Raw genomic sequence first — 17,909 nt, 5'->3', positions numbered from 1 at the left:
TAAAACCATATTCCTGTTTATAGGTACTAAATATTATACACATCTCACAGAAAATTGTCTAGGACAGAGAGTGAAAAATTACTGGAAAGAAAGTAAGAAAGAAGAGAGTTACGGGACAGAACCAAGGATTTATGGAGTTTCTCCTGTATGTTAGAACCTGCACTGCAAAACAGGTCTCCATTGTACAGGTGAGTTGGACTAAAAGAGAGGAAATGGTTAGTTATAGTGAATAACCATCATTTTGTTGTCCCAGTTATCCTACTTTTCTGGGAACTTTTCTACCGCCTCCTCAACATTTTCTGTGAACTGAACCCTGACATAAAGATACAAGTATGTATTTATCCAAATAGCTGGGAAAATGAAAGCTTTGGGCACTCTTAGCCTCAGCCTTACCTGTCAGGTCTATCATACAAGGGAGAAAAATTATGCATCCAGAAAGAAGAATGAAGCAGATGAGCAGAGGTAAGAGACATGGAAAATTTCCTGGCTCTGCTATAGTGTTTTCTGGTTCTCGCTGATCCTGAGGCTCAATTTCATCCTTGCCTTTGGATTCCATGAGACACTCCCCACTGTCTTTTAGCTTAGGCTGGCTAGACTGGAATATATTGTTTTCAACCAAACTGCCCTTAACTAATATATCAGCTCAAGATCTAAAGCTTATAAGAAGTGAAACAAGGATTCAAACCTGGGTCTGCATGATTCCAACATCTGTTCCACTATCCACATTGCCAAGAGTGTGGCTGATCAAGAGCAAGCGCAGGTCTGGGACACACAAACAGAACTGTAGCAGCCAGAACTTTGAAGTAATCATCCAAAAATAATCAGGACTGATTGGATTCATATCTACTGAGTGTTTCAGCTCTGCAACTAAGACATGATCTGGATAAATTGAAGAATGTTCACTACAGAGTCATAGAAGAAGATTAAACATTTGGAAATAAGAAAAAGTACATAGTATATATCGCCTCCGCAATTCAACTGATACTTCATATCCTGCATCCAAACATCTTCTTTTCTATGGTCTGTACTGCTTATCTATTTTTCTACGTACCTGTTTCATCTGCTCCAATAGATTATGATCTTCTCAAGGAATGTCTATTATGCTTTTTGTTGTATTCAATAATTAATGATATTGGATATTGTGCCAAATGAATTAAAATCAAAGGTACACAGTTTGTTCAAACACTAGGGGATAAGAAGATAATTTAAAAACAGTGTTTGTAGATATGAATCTGCATTGATGGGAATTGATTTTTCTCCATACCACAACCAGAAAAAGAATTCTCATATACTAATTGGAAATATTCAAATTAGTATTAAGAATAAATTTACAAGTTGAAGCAATTGTTAAACTGTGGAATGTGTTAAAGAGGGAAAAACCTAAAAGAATCAGCTTCTTCATTGGGATGTTTTTCACTGTGTAGGGAAAGTTTGGTTTGGATTCTTTTTTAATGTTGTCTCACTTAAAATAGAGTTATGGACTTCATGACCCTTCTTCACATCTCTCCAAGACCTATAGAGACATGAGACAAAAGTGGAATTTCATCTTTCTTTTCCCATTATAACATGCCATATGGATACACCCAAGACTTATGGATTTTGGCATAATGGAACTCAGATACTAAAAATCTATGCTTCTGGCAAAACCAGTACTGAGAGAACTACCCCAAAGCAGAAAAATATGTTTGAAAGATATTCTCATTTACCTGTTTATATCATCTAAACATTATGATAACTAAAGGGAATCCTTAAAAAATTATGTCAAAGAATATTATAAAAACAGTGTTGGAATTTTGCTTTTAGCCTCAAGGCACTCACTAGGAATGCATTTACCTTCTTACCTTAAGCAACGAGAAAGCCAAACAAAATATATGAAACATCTCTTTTCAAACATTGTTCAACAGGCAACCCAAGACAGTGACCTCTAAAAGGGAAGTAAATGAGATGAACCCTGATGTTGTTTGATCTTTTTGTCTGAGGACAGTTTCTAGGCTGCAATACAGGCAGGGGAAACCCAAACAGCCGTGGTCTCACTGAGTTAAGGAGATATAGTTCTGATTTCAGGGATTCCAACGCAGCTAGAATTTGTGGGATAAGATAATAGAAGCAGCTACACAGAGAGAGAGCCCTGGAGATCTTTAAATCCTTTCAAGAATGAGTGTGACTACCAAGGCCAGAGAAAGAACCACCAGAAAAGAGGGGACAGAACAGTTTCTGGAGCTCACAACAGTCAGGAATAATTTAGGTTATCTACCAGTCAGAGGAGAAAGACTTCCTAATTCACAGAGCATTGGTTAGACTCCTCACGAGGCTATTATTACCTAGACCAAATTAGCCCCGCTGTGAACTTGGCCTAACAAAGCTTAAAAGCACATCTCCACACTTCTGAGATCTAAAACTTAAAAAGAAAAGGCAAATCTCAAAAGCATCCAGCTAATTCCAAGTAACTTAACTACACTCCAGAAAAAAAAAAAATCAACAATATTTAAGGGAATACAGAAAATTCTAGGACACAAAGATGTAAAATTCAGCATGACCAACAATAAATAGCAAGCTACCAGGTAAGCAAAGAAGTAGGGAAAATAATGCCTCCCACCCAGGAGAACAATCAAACTAATCAATAGAAACAGATCTAGAAATGACACAGACAGTAGAATTAGCAGACAACAACAGTAAAACAGCTATTATAACTGTACTTCATATATTTAAGAACATGCTGAGAATGATAAAAAAAATCTTTGAAAAATACAAATCAAACTCTACAGATAAAAAATACAGTAGTTAAAAGGAGAAATATACTGGATGGGATAAACTTTAGATTAGACATTGACAAATAAAAAAGACCTAAACTTGAAGACAGATTTTATATAAAATGAAGTATAGGAGAAGAATAAGATTTTAAAAAAATGAAAAGAGGATCAGCGACCTTTGGGATGATATTAAGCAGTCTAGTATATCTGTAACTGAAGTCCTAGAAGGGAGAGTCAGAAAAAAATGAGGAAATAATAACCAAAACATTTTAATGTCTGATAGCAACTATAAATCAAAGATCTAAAAAGCTCAGTAAATTCCAAACATGAAAACAAGGTGACTAAAACTACACCAAGGCATAGCATAAACAAATTGCTAAGATAAACAGTAATAATGGCACAAAGATAGACATGATCACAGATGTCTCATCAGAAACTATGGAATAGAGAAATCTTTTAAGCACTGCAGGTAAAAAGAGACTATCAACTTATAATTCTATATCCATCAAAAAGGTCTTTCAAAAATTAGGTAAAGACTTTCAGACATACAGAAGTTGAGAGAATCATTGCCAACAGACCTGTATTACAAAATATATTTAAGGAAGTTATTTTGGCAGAACAAAAATGATAGAAGTTTGGATCTGAAACATGAAAAAAAAATGGAAATGATAAATATATGAGTAAATATAAAAGACTTTTCTTATTTTTCAAAATCTCTTTTAAAAATAATTGTATGTTTAAAGCAAAAATAATAATGATAGATTGTGGAGTTTATAATGTATAAGGAAGTAAAATATAAAAAAACAATAATTCAAAGTACAGGAAGGGGGAATGACATACAATAGTAAGTTTCTTGAAATATATGTAAAGTAGTATGCCATGATTTGATGATAGACAGTGATAAGTTAAAGATTTACATTGCAAACCAGCTAAAATAGAATGACAACAAAAAAATTATAGATAATATGCTGATAGTGGAGATGAAATGAAATAAATAAATGCTTAATCTAAAAAAAAGTTAAGAAAAGAAAACGAAGAATAGATGGAGACAAAGGAAAAAATATTAAAAAATGCTAAACATCATTGGTCATTAGGGAAATGCAAACTAAAACCATGGTGAGGTACCACCATACACTTTCTCAAAAGGCTAAAATTAAAAAGATTCATTCATAATACCAACTTTTGGTGAGGACGTGGGTCATCTGGAACTATCATACAGTACTGGTGAAAATGTAAAAATTATATAGCCACTTTGGAAATAAATTTTTCAGTTTCTTATGGAGTTAATCTAACATTTACCATGCAGTCTAGCAATTCCAATCCATATGTTGTTCACACAAAGACTTTTATTTAAATGTTCATAGCAGTTTTATTCACAATAGCCCCAAATTGAAAACAACTCTAATGTTCATCAACGGGTGAACAGATAAACCAACTGTGAAACATCCGTACAATAGAATACTAATCAAGAATAAAAAGAAACAGACTATTGATACCCCTAACAATGTGGATGAATCTCAAAAGCATTATGCTAAATGTAAGAAGCCAGACACAAAAGAGCACTTACTGCATGTTTCTGTTAATATGGAATTCTAGAAAATGCAAACCAGCAATTGCTAAGGTCCAGGGATGGCGTATGGGGTGGAAAGGAATGTGTGGATTTATGCCAAAAGAGCATGAGGAAACATTCTGAGATACTGCAAATCTTTATTACAGTTGTGATTATAATGAATATACATTTGTCAAAACTTGTCAAACTGTACACTTTAAATGTGTGCAGTTTATTGTGCATAAAGTATACCTCAATAAGGCTGATTTTAAAAATGGCATGAAAGAAAAGGAAATAAAGCAGTGTCAACATTTTATCAAAGGGATGGCATAATGCTTTTGAGATTCCCTGCTTTGTTAGGTGTATCAGTAATTTGTTTATTTTTATTGCTTAGTAGTATTCTATTATATGGAGGTTTCGTGGTTTGTTCATCCATTCACCTGCTGATATCCATTAGTCATTTCTGATGAAATGACTTCAAACCCAAGAAGTGCTGTCCCCTTCAGGGGAATCCCGGAAGCACAGAAACAAATGCATGAATGATCCTAATTTTCACAGGCCCTCTCTAGCTTATACAGCAATGTTTAAAAAATTAAAAATTAAGTAAAAAAATATCTCCAATGTGACCCTAAATCCATTTTTTTCCCTTTTCATGACATCTGGGGGGCAAAAAGGGGGAGAGAAAGAGAGCATCAAAGACCCTGGGCTCTTCCCAAGACCCAACTCAGAACCCAGATTAATGAAAATACAGCATATGAGAATTCCCACTAGCCTTCTTGTGGACAATAGAAGCAGGTGAAGACTGGAGCTCTGGTTCCATTCCAGGAATGAGAAACTTGTGAATTATTGACTCTACTTTCATACAACTTTTAGCAATTCCTTCCTTTTGGACTCAGCCCATGCTTTATAAATGGTAGCCCTTTCAACATAAATGAGAGATATGTAACTTATATATCAAATGTATATGCTCCACTTGATTTTGCTATATGACTTGGCAACTTGTCCCCACAAAAGGAATGTCCATTTCCCTACCTCTTAAAGCTGGGCTCAACTTATGATTTGTTTTGTCAATAGAATCAATGGAAGTGACACTGAAAAGTTTTGAGTCTCAAATGCCCTTGCTTGCTTCTATTCTCTCTCTTGAGACCTTGCCTCTGCCATTTAAACAAGTCTGGCTTAGACTGTTTAATGCTAGATGAAGAGAGCTCACCTGTCCTTAGCTGAGATCCCACAGATCTGAAAGAGTACAGCCAAGATCAACAGAGCCACCTATTTGTCCCATGGCTGACCCTGAGTACTCTACTGGCACCAAAAGAGCTGTCCATCAGAGCCCAGCCTAAATTGCCAACCCACAGACTTGTTAGGTTAAGCAATAGTTGTTATTTGAACCCAGTAAGTTTGGGTATTTTGTTTCACAGCTAATAGCTAACTGAGACAGAACTATATGGAGATACTGATAATCAACCAAAGTGAAAGAATGGGTTGGTTTGAGATCAGGGATTCAAGTATGTCTGAGTTTCTGCCCCATCTCTTGTGATACATTAAAAACTTAAATCCATATCTAGCATTAAATAAAATATTTTATAAAAACTTCAAAAAAAAAGAAAAGACCTTATAGATAATCAAACTATTTCCCAACCAAACTTTTTTCTGCTGCCTCCTTGTTTTATTTATTAGAATTTCCTTCTACTCAGTTGACCAAGCCAGAAAGTTGGCTGTCATTCTTAACACCTTCTTCTCCCTCATCTTCCCACATTCAGTCTCACCAAATACTAGTTTCTATGTATAAAATGTTTTTGAAGTTCTTATTTTCTGTATCAGACACAAACCTCGTGCACATCATCAAATTCCCTAGGATGCTCCCTTTCTTCCTAAGGCTCTGACCCAATCCCAGCCCCAACCAAACACTTGTCCTGAAGTGCCAAGTATACAGCAGAGGTTCCCACCTGCACGCCCAGAGTTTTTAGGGCTTCTGCCAACTTTCAGATTTGGCTAAAACACTACACCACGGAATTGAGACCTGGCATCTTACAGTGATGCCCCGTTGAAGGTGCTGTATAACACAATGCAGAGTGTATTATGTTGACTTTCCATGGGGTAAAAACAGGAGACAGGAGTGATCCAGGCAGATAAATTTGCCTTTCTTCATTTCTTCATGGGCCACCCCAAACACAGTGTTTCCTTGTGTGCTGTGTGGGGTATTTCAACATATTGAGCAATGCACTTGTCAGCTGACTTGTTCTGTCCCTTCATAGCTTATTGAAAGTGGTAGCCATCGTAGTAAGACATCCCTTGTCATTGTGTCACATCTAGCTGTCATGGTGCCTCATCATTGCACATTGTGCAGAGCCTAGCACGTAGTAACCACTCAATAATGGAAGCTATTGTTAGGATACTATGACATTATATAAACCAAATCAGACAATGCTATTATTCTTTTCTTTTCTTATAAAGCCTAGACATTATATAAAAATTACATTTCTTATGTATCAATTTTTATCCATTTTATCAAATATAAACTGAACATAACTATCATATAAAAAGTTGGAAAGATATACCCAAATGTTAATAATGATCTTTCTGTGATGGGATTCTGTGTTTTCACTGGTACATCATTTAATATATTTTTTTGTAAAATTTATGCATTTTCTGCAGCAACATAGATTACATTCATAATTAGAATAAAGCTATTAAACTCTAAAATGCCTGTTATTATGAAAGCAATAAGATTAATAAATGATAACAGACAACATTAATAAACAGCAAGGGTAATCAATTCTAATCTTACTTGTTTAATGGGATGGTTGGCATTTAGGATAGCTTGAGCAGCTTCATTGTAAGTTTTTATAAGAATTTTTGGAAATTTTAAAAGATTTTCCCAAAACCGTAAGTACCTAAATAGTCTGAAGAACTTGAAGACCCCAGGGTTGAGAAATCCTAGAGGTGTTAAAGTCCAACATCATCCGTAAGATCTGAACCCTGTCCTTATTCACGGAAAACTACCCCACCCTGTTATGAACTAATATGCAATTTTCCAATAGCTTCTTTGGAAAGGTGTGTAGTGCCTCAAAAGAAGTAGTTGCTTTTGTTTTTTGAAATCAATGACCTACTTTAATAATGATGTTCCTAAGACTCTCCAGATGTTTGAAGTTAATAAAATGACTGAGCATATTAAATAGGAACTGCTCAGATTCCCAAGATACAGGCCTGAAGCTGGATGGCTTTACTAAATTATCTCTAAATGAGGTCTCTGTCTCCACTTTCCATTCTAAGATTAAATAAGTCAACTAAAGGAGTGCCTGATAGCAAGACGATCTGGATTAGATGTTCTATACTGAAAAGCAACTTTGTGTGCCCAGGTTTTTCCTATTTGAAAATTCTACCAGTTTGTCTTTGAGGGACTGAAATGTTTTTGAAAATAGATCCAAATGTAAGCTACATAAATGTTACCGAATGACTGATAAAAGACCATGCTACAGATTATCCACATGGTACCGAAAATGCACCCTCTGTGAAGCCACGGTAAGCAAAATTGCGTTTCATCCCATTGCTCAGCCCTTCACATAAATACTCACCAAAATGGGGTTTGATGTCTCTTTTCTTCACTTCCCTTGCCTTAACCCATCTACTCTCCTCCTCAACTTTTCTTAATTCAGAATTTTAATTCATAAAATGAAGCAGAATAGGTCCCCTTCTAAAAGCTGTCCCCCACACCAATGTGACAACAGGTCACTGCTATGGGCAGAGGCCCGTGTTTGAGTTGCTGTCCTGGAATCTCAGTGGATTTTACTTTCCTCTGTTGTCTTCCTTAATAAAAGAAAGGTAAACTCGACCACTTTCCAGTGGATAAAATCATACATCCATAAAAGAAAAGAAGTTGAAGAAATATTAAAACTGTCCCAATTTCTCAAGGAACAAAGGGACACAGGAAAATAAAAAGAAGGAAAGCCCCCAGAGAGGAGACTAAAACTGTGAAACAAACTTCTCAAAAATTTCAAACAATCTGCTACCTCTCAGAAAGGGATAATATCTTAGAAACAGTCTTTACTTTGAAATACCTTTTTTGGGCGGCATCGTGGGGGTGTCTTGTCTGCAGGTCTCAGTGGCTGGCTGACTCGAAGAGGAATTGCAGGTTGAAGGGACAAATGTTTCAGGTTTGAGCTAGCAGGTCCACACACTTCTGCCTGCCACTGAACGTGCTCCCCTGGTGCCATTTCACAGCCTGAAACTTAAGAAGGTACTAATTTCCTCACCATTAAATTTTCATGAATGTTTAGTTTGCCATTTAAGGGATGGAGTACTCAGGTCAAAAGGGTTGTATTTGGGGCTCATGTTAGAAATAAAACTAAACTGATCGTGCAAGTCCTATTCAGAGCAAATCTGGCTTCATCCCACTCTGCATGTGCTTGCTGTCTTGTTTTTAGTGCCTTCCATCCTAGGGCTTTATCCTAATGACGTACACTGAGGGCAGTGTAAGTGAGTGCTCTCCTAGAAAGGTGAGAAATACCAGCCCCTAAGTATACTTGGTAAATTCAATGAGTAAATAAGGAAGATACTCCTACACCTGGAGTTTTGGGTTGAAGCAGAAAAGCTATAGCACGTTCAACTTAGCAATCAATTTCCAATGAAGGGAAACCTGGAGACAGTTGTATTTATTTTCTCAACTTCTCTGAAAATAAAACTTGCTATAAGAAAATTTCTGTTTCTGAGGAAATACAACTTTTTCCCTCTGTGTTGAAATTTCTCATAGGAAAGTAGTAATCTTTGCTTTGGAATGATAAACTAAAAAGATTTTCGTCATTGAAAAGAAAGGAAGGGACGCAAAGCACCAGAATGTAACGTTGCAAAGGAGGCTGCGTTTTGAGAGTGAGGAGACTGGCATTCTCTGGTTACTTCAGTGATAGCAGGCACGGCTGCACTGACCTTGGCAAGAGGAAGCGATGTTTTGAAATGGATCCTGGTGGCACATTTACACCAGAGCAGCTTTTGGCTTCGCATATCTATTTGTGCACATATCTGACCATTCTAGAATATACAGACTAGTAGATAGGTTTTAGCCAAATGTAGCACACTCCAAATTATGGCTCAAAATAAACCTCTATAAGAGTGATGTTCACCTAGTTTTTCCCTATTCTAGGCACTAGATAGATCTTAACTGGAATAGTAAGATAAACGACAGCTCATATAAGTACTCATATTTAAAGATACTCAGAGTGCTTTATTAACTTGGGGATTTATAAAAAGACAACATTTTGTTGCAAATTACTGAGTCTATAATTTAGAGCAAGAACAACATGTAATTTGATTTTTATTAGCTTAAGTATAAATATATAAAATAACCCAAATACTATTCTGACAAAAACCATAACAAACCTATGACTAAATTAACAATAGATGTTTTGCAAGCATTGTATCCAGAAACTCAAAAAAAAAAAAAATACTAAAAACTGGAAGACAAATCATAAAAAAGAATAGATGAATTAAACTGCATTAAAATAAAAAATTTCTATTTATTAAAAGATGTTTCAAAGAAAACTAAAGTTGAAGAAGATAATTGTAACTTATATAACACTTTATAGGACTAGTATCAAAAATAAAGAACTTCTATACAGCAACAAGAAAAGGACAAACACACCTACAGAAAAAGAAAATGGCAAAAGATTTGAACGGATACTTTATATAGTAGAACATAAAATGACCTGTAACCCAATAAAAAAATGAGCAAAAACATAAACAGTAATTTCATAGAAGAGGGAAATATATAGGCAATAATCCTATGAAGAAAATTCCAATCTCTTCTAAGGCAACGGAAATCAAGATCACTACAGGTTTGGGTATCACTTTTCACCTATTTTTATGACAAAACTAGTAAGTCTGCCAATACCAAATGTTGGAAAATGAGGGTAAATAGGATCTCTTATATATGACTGATAGGAGTCCAAATTAGCTCAGCCACCTTGGAAAACAATCCAGCAGTGTCCTGTAAAGCTGAACTTTTGCTAAACAATGACTCAGCAAATTTAATACTAAGAATATACACAAGAAACTCTTCCACATGTTCATGAGGAAGTAAATACTATTCATGTTAGCAGCACTGTTTATGATAGGATAACAATAACAAAAACATTACAAAAAAATCATAAATATATAAATTATGGAATAGTCACAAGTATAAAATTATGGCATATAAGAATTTTGGAAGGCCAGGTGCAGTGGCTCACGCCTGTAATCCTAACACTCTGGGAGGCTGAGGCGGGTGGATCATTTGAGCTCAGGAGTTCAAGACCAGCCTGAGCAAGAGCAAGACCCCGTCTCTACTAAAAATAGACAGAAATTATCTGGACAACTAAAAGTACATATAGAAAAAATTAGCTGGGCATGGTGCCCCATGCCTGTAGTCCCAGCTACTCGGGAGGCTGAGGCAGGAGGATCGCTTGAGCCCAGGAGTTTGAGGTTGCTGTGAGCTAGGCTGACACCACAGCACTCTAGCCCGAGCAACAGCGTGAGACTCTGTCTCAAAAAAAAAAAAAAAAGGAATTTTGGAATATTCACAAAACAGAATATTATATAACAGTAAAAGTGATTAAATTGATAAGCTGATTCCAAACATTCATATGTATAAGGGGACTTCAAAAAACGTTCATGGAAAAATAAAATTAAAATAAAAAATACAAACTTTATTTCTCAACATAAGCTCCATCAAGTTCAAGACACTTTTGTAAGTTATGATACCAGCCATTTAGTCCATCCCTAGAGAACTGAGGGAGCTGGGAATTTAACCATGTCAATGCAGTCTCTTTTACATTATTAACTGAAGAAAAATGAGTGCCCTTCAAAGATTTTTTAAGACTAGGAAGCAAAAAGAAGTCAGAAGGAGTGAAATCAGGACTGTAAGGTAAGTACCTAATGATTTCTCATTGAAACACTCACAAAAGTGCGCTTGTTTGGTGAGAGCAATGGACAGGAGCATTGCGGTGGAGAATTCTCTGGTGAAGTTTTCCTGGGCATTTTTCTGCCAAAGCTTTAGCTAACTTTCTCAAAATACTCTCATAACAAGCAGAGATTATCGCTTTTTGGCCCTCCAGAAAATCAACAAGCATAATGCCTTGTGCATCCCCTCAAATTGACCCTGATCTTTGCTTTTGTCCAGTCCACTCTTGCTTTGGCTGGACCACTTCCACCCCTTGGTAGCCATTGCTTTGTGCTTTGTCTTCAGGACCGTGCTAGTAAAGCCATGTTACATCTCCCTTTATGATTCTTTGAAGAAATGCTTCAGGAGCTTGAGCCCACTTGTTTAAAATTTCCACTGAAAGCCCTGCTCTTGTCTGCAGCTGATCTGGGTGCAATGGTTTTGGCACTCATAGAGTGGAAAGTTTGCTCAACTTTAATTTTTCAGAATTGTGTAAGCTAAACGAATTGAGATGTCTGTGGTGTTAGCTATTGTTTCTGCTGTTAATTATCAGCCATAAGATGAAGTTTTTTCTCACAAATTGTTGTGGGTGGTCTGCTGCTGTGGGTTTCATCTTAAAACTCATCTCATCCTTTCTTAAAATGAGTTATTCATTTGTAAACTGCTGATTTCTTTGGGGCATTGTCCCCATAAACTTTTTGTAAAGCATCGGTGATTTCACCATTCTTCTACCCAAGCTTCACCAATAAATTTGATATTTGTTCTTGCTTCAATTTTAGCAGAATTCATGTTGCTCTGATAGGGGCTTCTTTCAAACTGAGGCCTTATCCTTAGTGCCTTAAACTAGATCCTGGTTCAAATATGTTATAACAAGTTAGTACAAGTTTATTTTGGTGCAAAACATTTTGGAAAATTCTAAAATCCATGCATAGTTAATTCATAATACACATTTTCCATGAACTTTTTGATTAAAGCAAATTACTTAGAGTAGGTAAAACAACATTGAAAAAGAAGAAAATAGTTGGCAGACTTAAACTACCTAACTTCAAGACTGTACTAGAAAGTTATGATAATCAAGACAGTTGTAGTATTGGCACCAGCATAAACAAATGAATCACTGGAATAGAAGAAAGAATTCAGCAACAAACCTACATATATATGGTCAAATGATTTTCAACAAAGGTACAAAGAAAATTTCATGGAGAGATGATAGTCTTTTCAATAAATAGTGCTGGAACAATTGGTTTTCCACATATTTTAAAAATGATCTTTAATCAGCATCTTATAGCATATACAAATATTAACTCAAAATGGACCATAGACCCAAATATAAAACCTAAAACTATAAAACCTGTAGAAGAAAACCTATGGCCATCGGTTAGGGAATTTTATTTTAGACATAACATCAAATGTCCAATACATAAGAGAAAATAATGATAAATTAGACTTAATTAAAATTAAGAGCATCGACTCTTCAAAAGACTGTGTTAAGAAAATGAAATGACAATCCCAGACTGAGAGAAAATATTAATATTTGCAAATCCCGTATTTGATAAGGGACTCATATCCGGGACATATATGACAACTCTCAAAAGTTAATAATAAGAAAACAAACAGCCAAATAAAAAATGTGCAAAAGATTTAAACAGATACTTGACTAAAGAAGATAATGATGGCAAATAAACCGAAGTAAAGATACTTAACATAATTTGTCATTAGGGAAATGCAAATTAAAACCACAAATGAGTTACCACTACACATTTATTAAAATGGCTAAAATTGGCCCAGCACGGTGGCTCACACCTGTAATCCTAGCACTCTGGGAGGCCGAAGCAGGAAGATCACTTGAGGTCAGCAGTTCAAGACCAGCCTGAGCAAAAGTAAAACCACCCCCCCACCACGTCTCTACTAAAAATAGAAAAAAATTAGCCAGGTGTGGTGGTACACATTTGTAGTCCCAGCTACTCAGGAGGCTGAGACAAGAGGATCACTTGAGACCAGGATTTTGAGGTTGCAGTGAGCTATGATGATGCTACTGCACTCTACCCCAGCCAGGAGAGTGAGACTATGTCTCAAAAAAAAAAAAATGGCTAAAATTAAAAAAGCTGCAAGTGTTGGAAAGGATGATGAAGAACTAGAACTCTCACTCACTGCTGGTAGGAATGTAAAATGGTACATACTTTGGAAAACAGTTTGGCAATGCCTTGAAAACTTAAACATACATGTACCATATGACTTAGCCATTCTACTCTAAGATATTTACCCAAGAGAAATGAAAGCATATGTCCCTATAAAGACTTTTACATGAATATTTATAGTAGCCCAAACTGGAAACAATCCAAATGCCCATTAATTAACAAGCGAATAAATGCAATGCATCCATACAATGGAATGCTATTTTATTATAACACAGAATGAACTATTGATACAAACAACAACATACATGAATGGCAAAATAATTATACTGATTGACAAAAGCCAGACAAAAAAAGAATACATGTTCTATTTAAGTTACATAAAATTCTAAAAAATGCAGTGACTGAAAGCAGATCAGATGGAGGGAGGAATTACAAAAAGGCACAAGGAAACTATAAGATATGTTATTATCTTGAAGGTGTTGATGGTTCCATTGTGTATACAGATGGCAAACTTTTCAAGTTGTACACGAGTATGTCCAATTTACTGCATATCAATTCTATCTCAGTAAAACTATTAAAATGAAAGCCTGGCATGGGCCAAATGAAAATGAGTTATGAAATAAATATCAAGATTAATTTACTTTTGTACACTTGATATCCAGAAAAGCAGGAAAATAAAAAAGACAAAGGAAAGAAGGAATGGGAGGAGGGAGGAAGGAAAATAAAGAAGGAAAAGGGAAATAGAGAAGGAAGGAGGAAGAGAAAGAGAAAGGAAGAAAAAAAACACCTTTCAAAATTAGAAAGAATCTAAATACATACAACAGGGATAAATCTCATTTTCTTTAAGCTAAGTGAAAGAAGCCTGTCTCAAAAGGCTATATACAGTATAATTCTACTTATATGACATTCTGGAAAAGGCAAAACTATAGAGACAGAAAATGTATCTGTGATTTCCAGGAGCAGGATGAATTAACCACAAAAAGGCTTGAGAGAATTGGGGGGTGGTGGAGGGTTGGATAAAAGAACTGTTCTATATCTTGCCTGTGGTGGTTATTACATTAATGTAGGTGTTTGTCAAAACTCATAGAACTGTACACTTAAACAGGGAATTTATTGCATGAGAATTATATCTCAATAAATCTTACAACAAAGAAAAATTAGACAACTGACATTTCTTGGGTATCTTTGGGCTGCAGTTATTTTTCTCTGCCTATATTGTCTTTTTAAAAATTGAATTAATTGACAACAGAATAAGTGAGAAAATTTCATGTAATTTTTACATTTCTAACTTTTCTTTAGAAAGATTTGACACCACGGTACCCATATTCTTCCACGGCAATAATTCTCTGTGGCTAAGTAACCAGCTTAGCTTCTGCAGCCAGGCTGTCAATCCCTATAAGATGGGTTTACTGTGATGGCATATTGCCCGTCCAATCCCTAGAGATATTTGAGTTTAAGCCCTGCCTTAAACTCATCTCAACTAACACCTTTACTAGCATGATCTGTTCCCTAGCCATGAATAAATTTGTCTATAGGGATGGAATAGGCAAAGTGACAACAATAGCACCAGGACATAGAGAGTGCTGGGGTCCTATATTATAAATATAGTTTGGATATTTGGTCCTCCCAAATGTCATGTTGAAATTTGATCCTCAGTGTTGGATGTGGGGTCAGGTGGGAGGTGTTTGGGTCATGGAGGTGGATCCCTCATGAATGGCTTTTTACCCTTCCTGCAGTAATGAATGAGTTCTCATTTTATTAGTTCATGCAGGAGCTGGTGGTTTAAAGGAGCTTGGTATCCTCTTCTCTGTCTCTCTGTCTCTCTCTCTCTGTCTCTCTCTCTCTGTCTCTCTCTCTCTCTCTCTCTCTTCCCCGCACTCCACCCCCCTGCAGGCCAGCGCCTTCTCTCACCATGTGACTTGCCTGTTTCCTCTTCGCCTCCTGCCTTCATTGGAAGATCCCTGAAGCCCTCACCAGAAGCAAATGCTGGCTCAATGCTTTTTGTACAGCCTGCAGAACCATGAAGCAAATAAATCTCTTTTTTAAATAAATTACCCAGCCTCAGGTATTCCTTTATAGCAACATAAAATGGACTAATACAACTATGTATTCAATACACCAATCGTAAGAACCTGGAACAGAGGATTTGTAGCTTGAGGCGAATGTATAGAAAATTATATATTTCTGAGTGATCTTAATGAGAGAAGAATATAGCCACATTTTGTGTATTAGTTCATCTATCTCATGGAGGTCTGAATCACCAATATCTAAGAGTAGAGACCATGTTGTAAGCATATTTTTATTTCCAATAATGAGTGTAGTACCCACACATAATAAACAGTCCATAGTTATTGGCTGAAAAGAAAATGAAGGAGACCAATGATGAAAGATCCAAGCAGGGATGACTTCATGAGCATGAGATCTCTTCAGTTGTTCAGGGCTTCAGGGACAGAAGGTCTCTGTGCTTGATTAAATGTTCCACTGTTGCCATCTTGAAACTCTTTTAACAATTTTTGAACAAGGGGCCCTACATTTTTAACTTGCACTAAGTGCCACAAATTATGTAGCCAGTACTAAATGCAGGAGCTTGTAGAGCCATCATTGAGCTTTCTCTAATGGAGGACAGTGAAGAGGACGTTTTTTGACATCGTGTATACATTTGTCATAACGACACGACACATAGTGAAACACAATTTCAAGTTATAATACTCAACTGGGGTGTCTTGACAAACCACAGCAGCAGCAGATACACCAGCTTGGAGGGTGACAATCAAACTCCATGGCTATTTTTGAGTTGATGGATTAGACAGCCATTGAAGAGAGAAAAAAAAAAAAACAGAATCAAAAATAGTGCCTACAAGCTCAAAATAAATCACAAGTAGTTGGCATGGAAAAGACTGCCACAAAAGTGTCATTGGTTTAGGCTATGAGGCTATATCTACAAACATAATCATAACTACCACAATTCCAGCCTGTCTTGTCTGCCACATGAAAAGATGGACATGTCTGAGAAATTTCTTTACATTTCATCCATAATCAAATCCCAACTAAAAACTATTTCTAGAGGCAAAGTAAAGAGAGATAAAGACTTGTAGTTTCACTTCCTTAAATGTCACCTGATTTTTCATCTACACAATGTAAGAGAAGATAGGCATTGGAATAACTAAACCCATTTCAAGGGCTCCTCTCCACGCTTGGAAACTACTCTCATTCAGGCTACTCACCTTCTCCTGAGGCTCAGATGGTCATGCCTAAGTCAAGAGATGAGTGATGACTCCACTGGGGACTTCCCATCACAGTTATTGATAGTGAGAAGTTGGTGACCAGACAATTCATGCTCCAAATCATGATACTTTTGAGTGCTAAAATGTTACATTGGAAAAAACTGGAACAATAGACATTAAACAGGATTCTCCCAGGCTAGCAATGACCTATGGTCACCTTAACTATAATATTATCACACCATAATGCCAGCATCCCATTAACAATATGCATTCTCAATAAAGATGAAAATCACAAAGATGCCATATATGTATCTAGTGCTTTTTCTGTGCCGGGCACTAAGTTAAGCACTTAAATTTTTTTTTTCAATCTTATATTGACAATATCAGAAATATATTTTACTAATGCTCTGTATTGGTAGAATAACGCTTTTGAAAATTGAGCTATGAAAGTGGTTCTTTGATCCATTTCAAATTATTTTGATGCAAATTGGGATTAATTTTGATTGTTGGAGTGGAAGATTCATAGTGCCTAAAGAATTAAGGGAGATGACAATGAAAAACACTAAGATCACTTTAAAATGTAGATAATGGAAAATTAAATTACATTTGAAGGCAACTTGGGTATGACATGTAATTTTAAAATAAATACAATCCTTCTTATTTAATTAAGAAAAGGGTAATTTTGGTCTTAGAGTTTGGTGTAGGAGTTCCTTTAATTTATTTCTCTTTGTATTAGGTAAGAAAGCTTATTGTAATAATACATTACAGAGTCATAAAACAAATTTCAAGCGTTATTTCACTTGAGTGACTCGGCCAACATATGTGAAGACCATGGATGAAATATATAAATTACCTCAGGGCTTTACACAATATAGCCAAAAACAGCTCCTGCTAGAAAATCTTTAGAAAGGTGTCAATTAGTTTATATATAATATGTGTGTGTGTGTGTGTGTGTGTGTGTGTGTGTGTGTGTGTGTGTATATATATACATATTTGTCTTTTAAAGATAGACATAGAGTTATGCGTTGCTATCTTTAATAAAAAATATGTAAAGTTTATTTTTCTTTTCCAAAGGATTTTTCTGAGAAATAATTAGGTTTCTAAAAATCTGTGAACATCTTGCAGTTCTTAAAAACATTTGCTATAAAAATTCAAGGGATTAGAAGTAGAGCGCCAAATGTCTTATATTTATTAGTTGTATAGACAATGTTTAAAATTATGAAGTCTACTTTCTTAAAACCTATGGTTAGCATTTGCTAAAATATCTTTCCACATACTATGGAAATTCATATCACACAAATTGCAAATAAACTCCACAAAATATTAGAATAAATTACA

General features: G+C 35.7%; 1 protein-coding gene across 1 annotated transcript in view; it reads right to left on the bottom strand.

Moving 5' to 3' along the window:
* TMC1 (transmembrane channel like 1) overlaps positions 1-8,513 on the bottom strand; it is a 154,970-nt gene extending 146,457 nt beyond the window's left edge. The window contains exon 1 of the mRNA XM_045562137.1: positions 8,348-8,513. Within this exon, the coding sequence (XP_045418093.1) occupies positions 8,348-8,513 (166 nt within the window). The remainder of the gene's footprint in view (positions 1-8,347) is intronic.
* Positions 8,514-17,909: the final 9,396 nt, after the last annotated feature.

This window comes from Lemur catta, chromosome 10, assembly GCF_020740605.2.
Source record: "Lemur catta isolate mLemCat1 chromosome 10, mLemCat1.pri, whole genome shotgun sequence".
In the NCBI taxonomy this organism is placed as follows: domain Eukaryota; kingdom Metazoa; phylum Chordata; class Mammalia; order Primates; family Lemuridae; genus Lemur; species Lemur catta.
This window is presented reverse-complemented; position numbering and strand designations above follow the sequence as displayed.